The sequence below is a fragment of the Hipposideros armiger genome, unplaced genomic scaffold (assembly GCF_001890085.2).
Source record: "Hipposideros armiger isolate ML-2016 unplaced genomic scaffold, ASM189008v1 scaffold_178, whole genome shotgun sequence".
Classification (NCBI taxonomy): domain Eukaryota; kingdom Metazoa; phylum Chordata; class Mammalia; order Chiroptera; family Hipposideridae; genus Hipposideros; species Hipposideros armiger.
The window spans coordinates 363,608-375,793 of record NW_017731528.1 but is presented as its reverse complement, the minus strand read 5'-3'; the positions used below and the strand labels follow the sequence as shown (position 1 = coordinate 375,793).

Here is a 12,186-nt window from a genome sequence, read left to right as displayed (position 1 = left end):
CCCCAGCATGGAAGATGAGAAGTTAAGTCTTTTTAAGCCCTCTGCCCCACCCATGCATGTCCTTCCTGCCCCCGCATCTTCCTGTTGTAACTTTGGTGAAGCATTTAGCATCTCGTTATTCCAAATATGTCAATGCTTTTCTCTGAACGAACCACAGGGAAACAATAACCACTTTTACTTTCCTGCACAACCTTTAGTTTTCCCTAGAATCCATCATTGGCTAGTCTTCCATGCACTTATTCCAAATCCAATCCGAAACTCCACCAAGTACTCCAGTTCCTTTCAAGACAGGTGAGACTGCCCTGGAGTCAGTCCCAGAGCCTTCTGACCTGTCCCAGGTGACGTGCAGCACCACAGTAATGTGGGTGCCTCAGCACCATCCCCATGACACCCTTCCCTCCCTTCCTCTGTGGGGTCCATCTCTCGGATCCCACATCCTCCTCCAGCGTCTTTCAGTGGAGTGCCTTTCTGAGAGCTTCCTAAAGAAGAGTGTGGAAAGAAAATGCTCTGAATTCTCGACAGTCTGATGCTGTTATTCTACCCTCACACTGATTAATGACTTGTCTGGGTAAAGGATTTTAAGTTGGAAACTAAACTGTTTTCTCCCTCTGGAAGCTTGCAGGATTTTCTTCTTTCCCAATATTCTGAAATTCTGTGATAATATGCACCTGTATGGTCTACTTTTATCCAGTGTTCTGGGCAATTCAGACCCTTTTTATCTAGAAATATACCGTTTAGCTGAATAATTCCCCTGAATTATTGCATTGAGAATTTCCTCAACTCCATTTAAGTTTTTTTTTTCTTGAGATTTCTATGATTCAGCTAGAAGACATGGGCTTATCTTCTAATTTCCTTATGTCTCTCTCTTATTTTCCATTTCTTCATCTTTTGGCTTTTTATCTCCACTGGGAGAGTTCCTTAACTTTATTGCCCAAACTTTCTACTGTTTCATTTTTGCTATCATTGTGATTTTTTTTTTAATTTCAAAGCTCTCTCTTATTCTCAGTATGTCTTTTTCACAGTGTCCTGTTCTTGTTTCAAGGTTTCGACATCTCTTATCATCTTCAAAGGTTTAAGGGTAGTTTGTTGAAGCTTTCCTCTCCTCACACAGCCCCTTTCATTCAGGTGGCTTTTTGTCTGTATTTTTGTCTGCATCTTCCACGTTGGAGGCTTTCCTCAGGTGCATTTAGTCTCCGGAGGTTCCTGTCTGAGAGCGGGACACTGCAGTGCTGACTGGGGGCTGAGTGTGTGGGAACCGTAAGTGTAAGGTAATCAACATACGAGGTCTTCCGGCTGAAGGACCTTGACTTCAGCATCTTCAAGTCTTTCCTCCTAGGCAGTTCAGTGGTCAGTCTCCTGCCCAGGACACGACAGCCTGTGTCCAGGATTCTGAGTGCTAAGTGGGAAGAGGGCTAAAGGATTCATTGTGCATACATTCACTTCATCCTGCTGTGACAGTTCCATACTTCTGTCCAAAACCAGGCCTCACAACCTCAGCAACCCTCTCATTTATCATCCTCAGCAAATATTGGGTTGTCGGAAAAGTCATGATGTATTTTTTTCTATGCTTTTCATTGCAAAAATGCGTCATGACTTTTTCGACAACCCAATAACTTTCCTGTCTTTTTCCAGTTGGGGGAAGGGTAGCCACTTGTCTGGCCAGAGTTGGGGAGATGATCTGGATAACTTCTAAAACAGACTTTCAACCAATCCTTATTTCAGCATAGAACATTAATCCAGATAGAACCACATTCTGGGTGATAAAACACATTTTTATACATTTAAGAGGCTAGAAATCATAGCTCTTAGAAAGGTAGCTGGTAAATGCCCCAATACTAAGCAACACGCTTCTATGTAATACTGTTGGGTTGTCGGAAAAGTCATGACGTATTTTGTTTACGTATTTCAAAGGTCATTTATTTCTATAAAGAACAAAGATCAATCAATGATATATTGCCCGTTTTGTTTGATAACCTTTTGCCATCTTTCAGTGAGCTTCATAATTCCTTGTTCATAGAAGGACCTGTTTTTGTGAAAAACTGAACAAGGTGCTGATTTACAGCCTCATCTAAATTGAACGTTATACCACCTAAGGAGTTTTGAAGAGAGTGAAACAAGTGGAAGTCTGACGGCACAAGGTCAGGTGAGTATGGTGGGTGTGGCAACACATCCCATCCAAGCTCCAATAATTTTTGATGGGTGATCAAACTTGTGTGTGGTCTCGCATTGTCACGATGGAACACAACTCCTTTACAATTAACAAGCTCTGGACGTTTCTAGGTGATGGATTCGTTCAAACTGTCCAACTGCTGACAGTACACATTCAAATTGATTGTTTGGTTCCTTGGTAGGAGCTCGAAAAACACAACACCTTTAAAATCCCACCACACTGAGAGCATAACCTTCCTCTGATGAATGTCTGCTTTCAATGTCGTTTGAGGCAAATCATCACGCCGGGACCAAGACCATTTGCACACCACATTGTTGTAAACAATCCACTTCTCATCACCAGTTATCAGACGCTTCAAAAAAGATTGTTTTGGGGCCGGCCGAGTGGCTCAATGGTTAAGAACTGGCTTGGGACGCCAGAGGGCCCCGGTTCGGATCCCACATATGAGGGCCAGTGACACTGCCCTCCACAGCTAAGATGATGAACAACAGCTCAACGTGGAGCTGGGCTGCTGTGAGACGCTGGCGACAGCGTAGGCTGCAGCCCCTGTGGCAGTGCATTGCCATGGGCTACCGTGTGTAGCCAGCAGCCAGCGTGAGCGGCCAGCAGCCGCCGTGAGCGGCCGTCCAGAAGCCGGCGACTGATCTGCCTCGCCCGGGAAGAGCGCAATGATGGTGCCAGCTTGGGCCAGTGAAGCAACGTCCTCCACAACTAGACTGAAGAACAAAACGACAGCAACTTGTCTGTCCCCCTTCCCCCAATTCCCCAGCACTGTTCCCATCCCCCCAATTCCCCAATAAAAAAAAAAAATCTAAAAAAAAGGATCATTTTCCTCACATTTAATGAGCATATTGCAGATGTTTATACGCGCCATCAAATGAACTTCTTTGAGTTCATGCGGAACCCAAATATCGAGCTTGTTTACGTATCCCAGCTTCTTCAGATGGTCGTGAACGCTTGAATAATGGATGTTCAATGTTTCTGCAATCTCTCATGTCATGTAACGTGGGTTTAACTCGATCAATGACTTTATTTTGTTGTCATCAACCTCGGTGGGCCTCCCCCACCAAAGAGCATCATTGAGATAAAAATTACCAACACGGAATTTCGTGAACCATTGTTGTCACTGACATTCTTGTAGAGCATTGTCACCATAAACTTGATGCAACTTTTCACAAGCTTGACACGCGTTCTTCCCTTTATGAAAGTTAAACAGCAAAATATGGCAAAAATGCACAGTTTGGTCTTCCATCTTCAACTTGTAAAATCTCCAAAACTCAACCAAAGCACTCAATTTTTTTTCAGAATGAAGCTAGAACTGTCAGCTGTCAAATGACATAGCAATAACATAGATGCAAATGACTCTAGTAACTTCCAAAAATGAACTAGTGCCATCTGTCACAAACATGCGTCATGACTTTTCTGATGACCTTATAGGTCAAAGAAGAAATCTCAAGAAATTTTAAAATATTTTGAACTAAATTAAAATGAAAATACAACTTATGAAAATTTGTAGGATGCATCAAAATCAGTGTTTAGAGGGAAATGTATATTTTGGATGCGTATATTAGAAAAAAAGAAAAATGTAAAATCAATAATCTAACCTTCCTTCCACCTTTGGAAACTAGAAGAAGAGCAATTAAATTCAAAGTCAGCAGAAGAAAATAAATGACAAACATTAGAGCAGAAATCAATGAAATTGCAAACATAAAATTAGAAGAGAAAATCAATAAAAGCAAAGCTGGTTCTTTGAAACAATCAATAAAATCAATACACTTCTAGCTAGACTAATTGGGGGGGAAGAGGGAGAAGACAAATTGACAGTATCAGAAATAAAAGAGGGATTATCACATGGACATTAAAAGGATAATCAAGGAATGCTGTGAACAACTCTATATCCACAAATTTGATGATCTAGATGAAATGCACCAGTTCTTTAAGACACAATCTGCCGAAACTCACACAAGAAGTAAAAGACAATCTGAGTAGGCCTATATTATTAAATAAATTGGGTAAGTCTACATAATGCAATATTATTTGACAATAAAAAGTAATGACAAAGTGATGATATATGCTACAACATGGATAAACCTTTAAAACATTATGAAAGAAGCCAGTCACCAAAGGCCACATACTGTATGATTCCATTTATATGAAATGTCTACAACATGCAATAGAACCCAGCTAGACAGAAAGTAGAGTAATGGTTGCCTAAGGTGGGAAGTTGGGGTGGGGATAAGAAATGGGACTGATTGCCAAAGGGAAGAGGGCTTCTTCTGGGGTGAAAATGTTCCAAAATTGACTGTGCAACTTCAAGAAAATACTAAAAACTGTTGAATTATACACTTTAAATGGGTGAATCTTGGGAATTATGTGAATTATATGTCAATAAGCCTATCTTTAAAAAAGAGGTGGGGTGGCGCTGCCAGTTACCTCAGGTGATTAGAGCGCAGGCTCATAACACCAAGGTTACCGGTTGGATCCCCACATGGGCCACTGAGCTGCGCCCTCCACAACTAGATTGAAACAACTACTCGACTCGGAGCTGATGGGTCCTGGAAAAACACACTGTTCTCTAATAAAAAATTTTTTAAAAAGGTGGTCAGAGTTTTTAAAGTATAGTCTCCAACATGAAAGAGAAAAGACAAAGTAGGGAAACAAGCAGCAAAATGACAACAAACAGGACCCCTGAAGCCAAAGAGACATTTGGAGAAGTAGGAAAAAAACAGACCCTTGACATAATAAGAGAAATAATAAACATAAAGATTAAGCACATAAAATGAGAACACTGATTAGAGAACAAGAATAAGCTCATGGGAGTTAAAAAGATAACGCCTGTCCCCAAAAATGTTTTAATATAAAATCTGAAAGATAAAGTCAATGAGATCTTCCAGAAAGTGGAATAAAAAGAAGACATGGATCACAGGATATAAACATAAGAAAATCAGACGATCAGTTGAGGAGCTCCAACCTAGACGAGTTAGAGAACAGAGGGAATAAAGCTTGACGAAGTAATGCAAGAAAATTTCCCAGCGCTAAAGAGCACAAGTCTCTAGGTTGAAAGCGCCAAGGGTGTTCAGCCTTTATCAGGGAGCACGATGGGGAAATGCAGGACGCTGGGCATGGAAGACACCATCCTAAATCCTTTTAGCGAGAGGCAGGCTGGTCAGTCATACAGGTCTGAGAATCAGAATGGCCTCAGACTGCACATAGTGACACCAGAAGCAGGGGAACAAAGGACTTATGACTTCAAAGTGACTTTTCATCCTAGAATTTTGTGTCTACCCATATTTTCAATCAGTAGAAAATGACGTTTTCAGGCATTTGGCAGAAATGGGATTCATACAGGGAAGTGACGAAAGGCATTCCCAAGATGACACCTGCTTGGCAGGCTTGGAGAACAGCCAGTCCAGGCTGCAAGGGGAGGCGGACATAGCATCTGTGCTCCTGGAGGACAAGCTGGCATTGGCCAGATCCATTGCAGCAACTGCGGAGGAAGTGAGGAGGAAAGGAAGGAGGGAGGGGCCCGCAGGTTCAAAGAAAACACATGAAAAAATAAGGGAATTATTAAGTCCAAGAGGAAAAAAAATTGCGCAAGAAAGGGAGCAGCCACAATACACTATTTGCCTCAAAGACCACCACCTAGCATAATCTTAATATTTACATGGACAATTGATTTAACTAAAAATCGTGATAGAACTATATTGGGAAACAGAGGTTGGGAAGGGAACTATAAGAGAATTACCATAATATGCAGTTGATAGAAAAGATTTAAAATCAGAAATATCATTAAAAGCTATTAGTAATTATCATGGAAATGCCAAAGGGATAACTTAGAAAGCACGAGGGTGGTTGTGCTTGGGAAGCAGGAAGTAGCAGGAAGTGGACAGAGACTTCTTTTCTTATTACTATAACTCTTTAAGAACTATGTACATTTATTATGCTTATAAAATTGAAAATTAGCTTAAAAAGACATTATCAAACATTAACTAGTGGTCTTATCTTACTGGGGTGATAGCTTTGTGAGATATAAAAATGTCTAATCACTGTGTTGTACACCTGAAACTAATATAATGTTGTATGTCAATGGTAATTGAAAGAGACATTTTAAAATAAATAGATAAAATTTTAAAACCTGGTGGTCTTAAAGCTTTTTTGTTAGCAGAACACTTTGTTTTTCAAACTCTTCGGCAGACTAAAAGCACAATCTGATGGAAGCAAAGGGCAGAAGCCACTAATTCTGAAGAATAATTTAAAAACTACTGATTCAGACTTTCTCTGACCCACGTAACTAATCAATCTGACAGAAGTTCGTACCCAAAATTATACAAAGCTGGGCTTACAATCAAGCCCCCTGAATTCCTGCCCAGGACTCCTGCTTCAGGAATTTAAAAAGAAAGGGACAGAGAGATCAGTTAATGCCAATTCATTTTTAGGCACAGGAAAATGTGGGTATCTTTGATCACATTGGTGCGGAGTTGGGGGAAGTGAAAAGGAATACATGAGAATTGAGGCTTTCACAGCAGGAGAGATTTGGCAAAAGAAATAAACCTAAAGATTCAAGAAGCTGAGTGAATCACAAACAGGGTAGGACCCAAAGAAATCTAAGCCAAGACATACCATAATTATACTTTTAAAAAGTAATCAAAGGAGAAACCTTGAAATCAGCCAGAGAAACATAACACCTTATCTATGGGGGAAACAATCAGAATGACAGCAGATTCTCATGAGACCACGGAGGCCAGAAGGAAGTGGCACAGTATTGCTCAACCACAGAAAGAAAAGTCAAGCCAGAGCCCTATACCCCAAATAATACACAATATTGTCAGGACAAAGAGAAAATGAAGACATTTTTAGATGAAGGATAATGAAGACAATTTGTCCCCAGTTGACCTATCCTCAAAGAATGGCTAAAAGACGTCTTCTAAAAAGAAGGAAAAGTTAAAATAAAAAAGTCTTAGACCATCAGGAAGAAAGAACACAATAAGCAAAACTATCAGTAAATACGATAGGCATCTCTTCTTGTCTTGAGTTTTCTAAAGTATGTTTGGTGGTTGAAACAAAAAGGATAACACGATCTGATGTGAATTTCAAAAGAATAATTCTGCCATTGGACTACTTTTTCTCATATAAGCCATGTGTATTTCATCCCAGTGTCCAATAACCATAAAATTTTTCTTCCTTTCTACAGTGAATAAGCACATTTTATCCACTAAATTTAAGCTGCCACTTTTTAAAATGGAAAATTCTCCTGTAAGGAAGAGGTTTTTTACTGATGGAAAAGGATGTAAGGGTTACTAATGCATGCATAGTACTACTTACATATATGCACAAATAGCAAAGATCATCTTGGTTTTGCTGAGTTTCACCAGTGGAAATAAAACATCAGTGAAATTCTGGGGCTCAAACTTGGTTTATAAGCCAGATCTGGAAGAAGCAAACTCCATTTCAAAATTTTTTGTAACTGAAAAATGGTCTGGACCTCCTAAGGCTCAGGGCGAGCCCGAGCCTGCTGTGCTGGCTACTGTTTGCTCTTCATGGTTTGCATTTAGCTACATCAAGGGACACATGACATGCTAGTGTGAAGAAAGAAACTTGGACGAAATGCAATAAGCTTTTGCTCCCTTCACAAAGTCCAGTCACACCCAACAATGACCAGAACACAGGGAAGCCAGGCTGTGCCCTGGTAGTGCTCTAAGCAGTACAGTCATCTCCTGTGGAATCTGTCAGAAACACGGACAGAGTCTGTTTTCCCTGTTGTTGGACCACTAGCCCAGTTCAACAGTTCTCTTCAGTTGGACAGGAAGAGGAAAGGAGGAGTGAGAAGGGAATGGGAGTAGTCTGGGAGTCTGTGAGGAGGGCCGCAGGCACCAACACTCAAATAATGCATAAAATCAGGACCACCACTTTGTAAGGATAGTCAAACAGATATCAAGCATACACAGAGATGCTCAACTCCTTTCAAAGTGAGAAGAATGCCAAGTACAAGTACACCAAGACTTCTTACCCACCCAGGGGGACAGGATCGGAAAGGTTGCTACACCATGTGTCTGGCAAGACTGTAAGTAAACACTGTGCATTTCTACTGGGAATGTGTGTATCGACACGATACCTGTTGTCAGTTGGAAGAGTTGATCTTATTCTATTTGTAAGGTAATACGTAAGCCTGTGACTCCCTCATGGCCCCTGGACTCAGACAAGAGACGCAGGGATCAGAGACAAAGGACTTTGTTCCGCCACACAGCACACAAAGCAGCATGGCACCAGCATGTCTGCACGAGTTCTTGCTGCCCTACGTCTCTGGATGAAGCATAGCAGGCCCAGGTGGGCTCCGGAGCTGGAGGAAGGTCACCTGTTACAGCAAGCAGCAAGCAAGCTGGCTGCTTTTGTCCTGGAAGGAGACACTGTCGCATCCTAAAGGTGCCCGCTGCAAACTCAGTGCTGAGAAGTGGTCAGGACTGTGCCTTCTCGGCCACCCGGCAAGATGTGTAGGACAGAGCCATGCAGGACTCCCTTCCAACGTCACTCAGGGCTACTTCACCATAAAAATTGCACATACACTGCACTTTTGGCCTATAAAGACCACCTCTAGTAATCTATCCTATGCATGTACTTGCACGGGCACAAAATGATAACTATAAGAGGTTCTTTATTCCAACATGGTTTATAGTAGAAAAAGACCAGAAACAAGTGAAATTTTCACTGATCTAGGACTGGTCTGATTATAACAGACCCTAGTGATGGACTGTTACACAGTAATAATAAAGGATGAGGAATTTATGTGCTAGTATACACTGTTAAGTAAAGAAAACAGATGCAGAAAAATATGCATAAATCTCCTACTTCTGTCAAAGAGGCAAAAAAGTATACATATTTTCTTGTGCTGTGTATGCATAAAGTTTCATTTCTCCAAGGACACACAAAAAACTAACTTTAACTGTCTCATATAACACACTGACAAAAGCAAGAACTTACAAATTCCAATAAAACACGAAACCAAGGAGTTTGAATTCAAAATTTTAATAATAAATTGTGCCAGTAGAAGCTCTTCAAAGGTAATGATATATCAATAAATAATAGTTAAATTGAGTTCCTGAGAAAGAACCTACCACATAAAAGTGTGTCAGAGCGCTGTAAATAACAACATGGCATTACTGAAAAATAGTGAAAATACTGACAGTCACGATACAAGCTCAGCAGACTTCAGAATTGGCCATTCATACACAAATGTAAACCAGTACACAGGAATCATTTTTTTTTTTTTTAGTTTAGACATTGATAAACATTTAAGTGTTGCTGCCTAGATATATACTAAATAATGAATACATTATGCTAAAAACTTCAAGGAAAAATATGTGGAATAATATAATGAAAAATACGATGCATCAGATTTTTAAAAAGCAAGAAAGAATTGAACTTTTCACTCAAATATAAATCACTTTAAATAGGAATCATACTAATTTGAAATAAGGAATATTTTGTATGTTTGGCTATGTAGTTATATATACATCTACACTTCTAAGAAAATAAGTATGGCTTAACTTTTTTGTATTCCAATGTCACTTTGAATAATCCTTGCTGTTTTACAAAGATGAGAAACATGTATTTTTAAAACCAAAGTTTAGATTAACACTTCAAAGCACACCGAAAACAAAATGTGAGAGGGCACCAGCACAGTTACTGAACTCCACCCCGGTGAGACCTCAGCTGTCTCAGACACAGCGCGGTGTCGGGCAGCTCTCTTAGTGGCCGTCTGTTGACAGCATGGTGGCATATTGGATTCCACACATTAGCTATGCCAGGAACAAGAGAGTGGACTGACCAGTGACCCGACGGACAGAGTTCCACGATTAACTTATAACTTTCTGGCATAGCTAACTTAATCCCTTTTAATGTACACAAGTTTAGTATATGAGAAATGTTTACGTTTACCCCCAAAGAACCCAATCATACCTAAGACACACACAGAAAGTCTTCTCAGTTACACACCTGAATCTCTCCAACAAAACAATAAGGGGCACAGTCACAGCCAAGTCACCCACATGACACGTCATGGCGCACTGTCTAGAGCGTCTCTTTTATAGATTCTCGGTAAAAACATCTTCACAGAACCTGCTGTGAATGGCAAGATATGGTCATTTTATAATAGAAAACCCTGCTCATGCGGTCCTTTCTACACACCGGAAATCACACCCAGTCACCTTGCTCACACTTTCTATGATACTATAATATGGAAAAAAAAAAAAGCAGCTTTTAACATTATATCACACTTTTGAAATGTGGGAAAAAATATAAAACAAAAAACATTGTGTGAATAAAATGGTATCAGTAACATCAGAACAGTGTTATCTTTCTTCTTATGTTATTGCACAGAGATTTCTTATCACATGTTCTTCAGTTGTAATGTCTTTTCCTAAATGTGAGTAAGTGCTGTGGACAAAATACAAAGGTATAAAATAACAGCAGCGAGATTTGTCAAAGTTAATCCCTATAATTTAGTAGGAAAAATGGCTATAAACAAAACAAGTGCTCTTTTTAAACTGTACTAAATTTTTAGAAATATTGTTTTAATGTAGCACGTTCCTCAAAAGCCAATTCAAAGCAATGTTGACACCCATTCCACTCATCAACCAGAATCTAGAAATGAAGATATGCTAGACTTGAGTTCTTTTTTAAAAAGCTTTTTTGTTTGTTTGGCATATTTTTGGTGAAGACCAGAATTTCAAGTGATGTAACCACCAGACAAACTGAACACAAAGCCGACTAGACCTGTGCTGGAGCAGCTGCGGGCACCTGGCCAAGGAGGCGGGGTGGGTGCCAGGTTGCTGTCTACACGTACACTGGCTGGCAACCTTCAGTCTGACCCACCAGGGTGGCGTTTTCCAGAGCAGGGGTGTCGGCCTGCGGAGCCTCCGGCCCTGATGGCTTTGGGCACCGAAAGGGGTAGCCGTTGTCATCAAAGAACCTGCGGAAGGTGAACTCGTAGAAGGCGTGCTCAGGATGCTTGCTGTTTGGGGAGGTGAGCGTGTCCCAGGCCTTGGTGCTGTCCTCACTGGCATCGCTCCAAGGGCTTTCTTCATCTACGGGGTCGAAGTTGGAGGTGTCCATGGGGTGACTGATTTTGGGAACGTAGGGGGCTGGCTGCCTCCGAATGTCACTGGAGAAATCCATGGTGGAGAAGAATGGGTGGGCCTTGAGGTCGTCGGCCCCGTTCCTGCCCAGCCGGTGGTCGGCGGCACAGCACAGCTTGGTGATGAGGTCCCGGGCCTCTGCACTCAGCTTGACCTGGGCTGGAATGTGGAGCGTGTTCTCCCAGTTTATCACCTCAAGACACAACAGAACCAGTTTTAGTTTCTCCTCACATCTCAAGGCCAATACGGGCAGCTCTGGGGCAGTATGTGATGAAGTGACTTAATATACTTTACTGCATGATGGGAGAAAAGTCAGGACAGACACAGAAGCCACGGAGGCTGTGGACCTGGCAGCTATAGGTCAGTGCAGTTCTAGCAGGGGGCACGCAGCCTGAGGCCTGGGATGATGAGGCCACACACAGACCAAGAGACGATTTTCTTCTATTACAGACTATTTAGCAAAATAATTTTGTTCTCTCCACAAAAATGAAGAAACTGATCCTCTGTGAGTCGTTTCTTTAGCTATGGCAACAGGTTTCTGTTGGACCATCATGGTTTTCATTCAATACTTACTGTGGCCAAGAGATGGTCAACTGAGGTTTTGAAATTTAAAAAAAAAAAAAAAAGCAAGCTCACAGATAAGAATAAAGCTGACAGACCTACGATCTTGGCCTCGTATTCCTGATGCTGAACCACACAGACAAGCTGTCTGGGTGTCCAGTAAATACGTGTGTCACATGTGCCCACTGTGAGGAGAAAACCTAAGGACTTCAGTGTTCATGCTTCGAATGAGGATAGAACAAGGCCTGGATAGAACAGAACTGGCTGCGGGCGGGGGTGATGGGCCTCAGATGCGGTGGGGAGGCAGGTGGGGGTGTGGGTAGG

General features: G+C 41.3%; 1 protein-coding gene across 1 annotated transcript in view; it reads right to left on the bottom strand.

Moving 5' to 3' along the window:
• Positions 1–9,174: 9,174 nt before the first annotated feature.
• LATS2 (large tumor suppressor kinase 2) overlaps positions 9,175–12,186 on the bottom strand; it is an 82,993-nt gene continuing 79,981 nt past the window's right edge. The window contains exon 8 of the mRNA XM_019652395.1: positions 9,175–11,494. Coding sequence (XP_019507940.1) covers positions 11,000–11,494 — 495 coding nt within the window. The 3' untranslated portion in view covers positions 9,175–10,999. The remainder of the gene's footprint in view (positions 11,495–12,186) is intronic.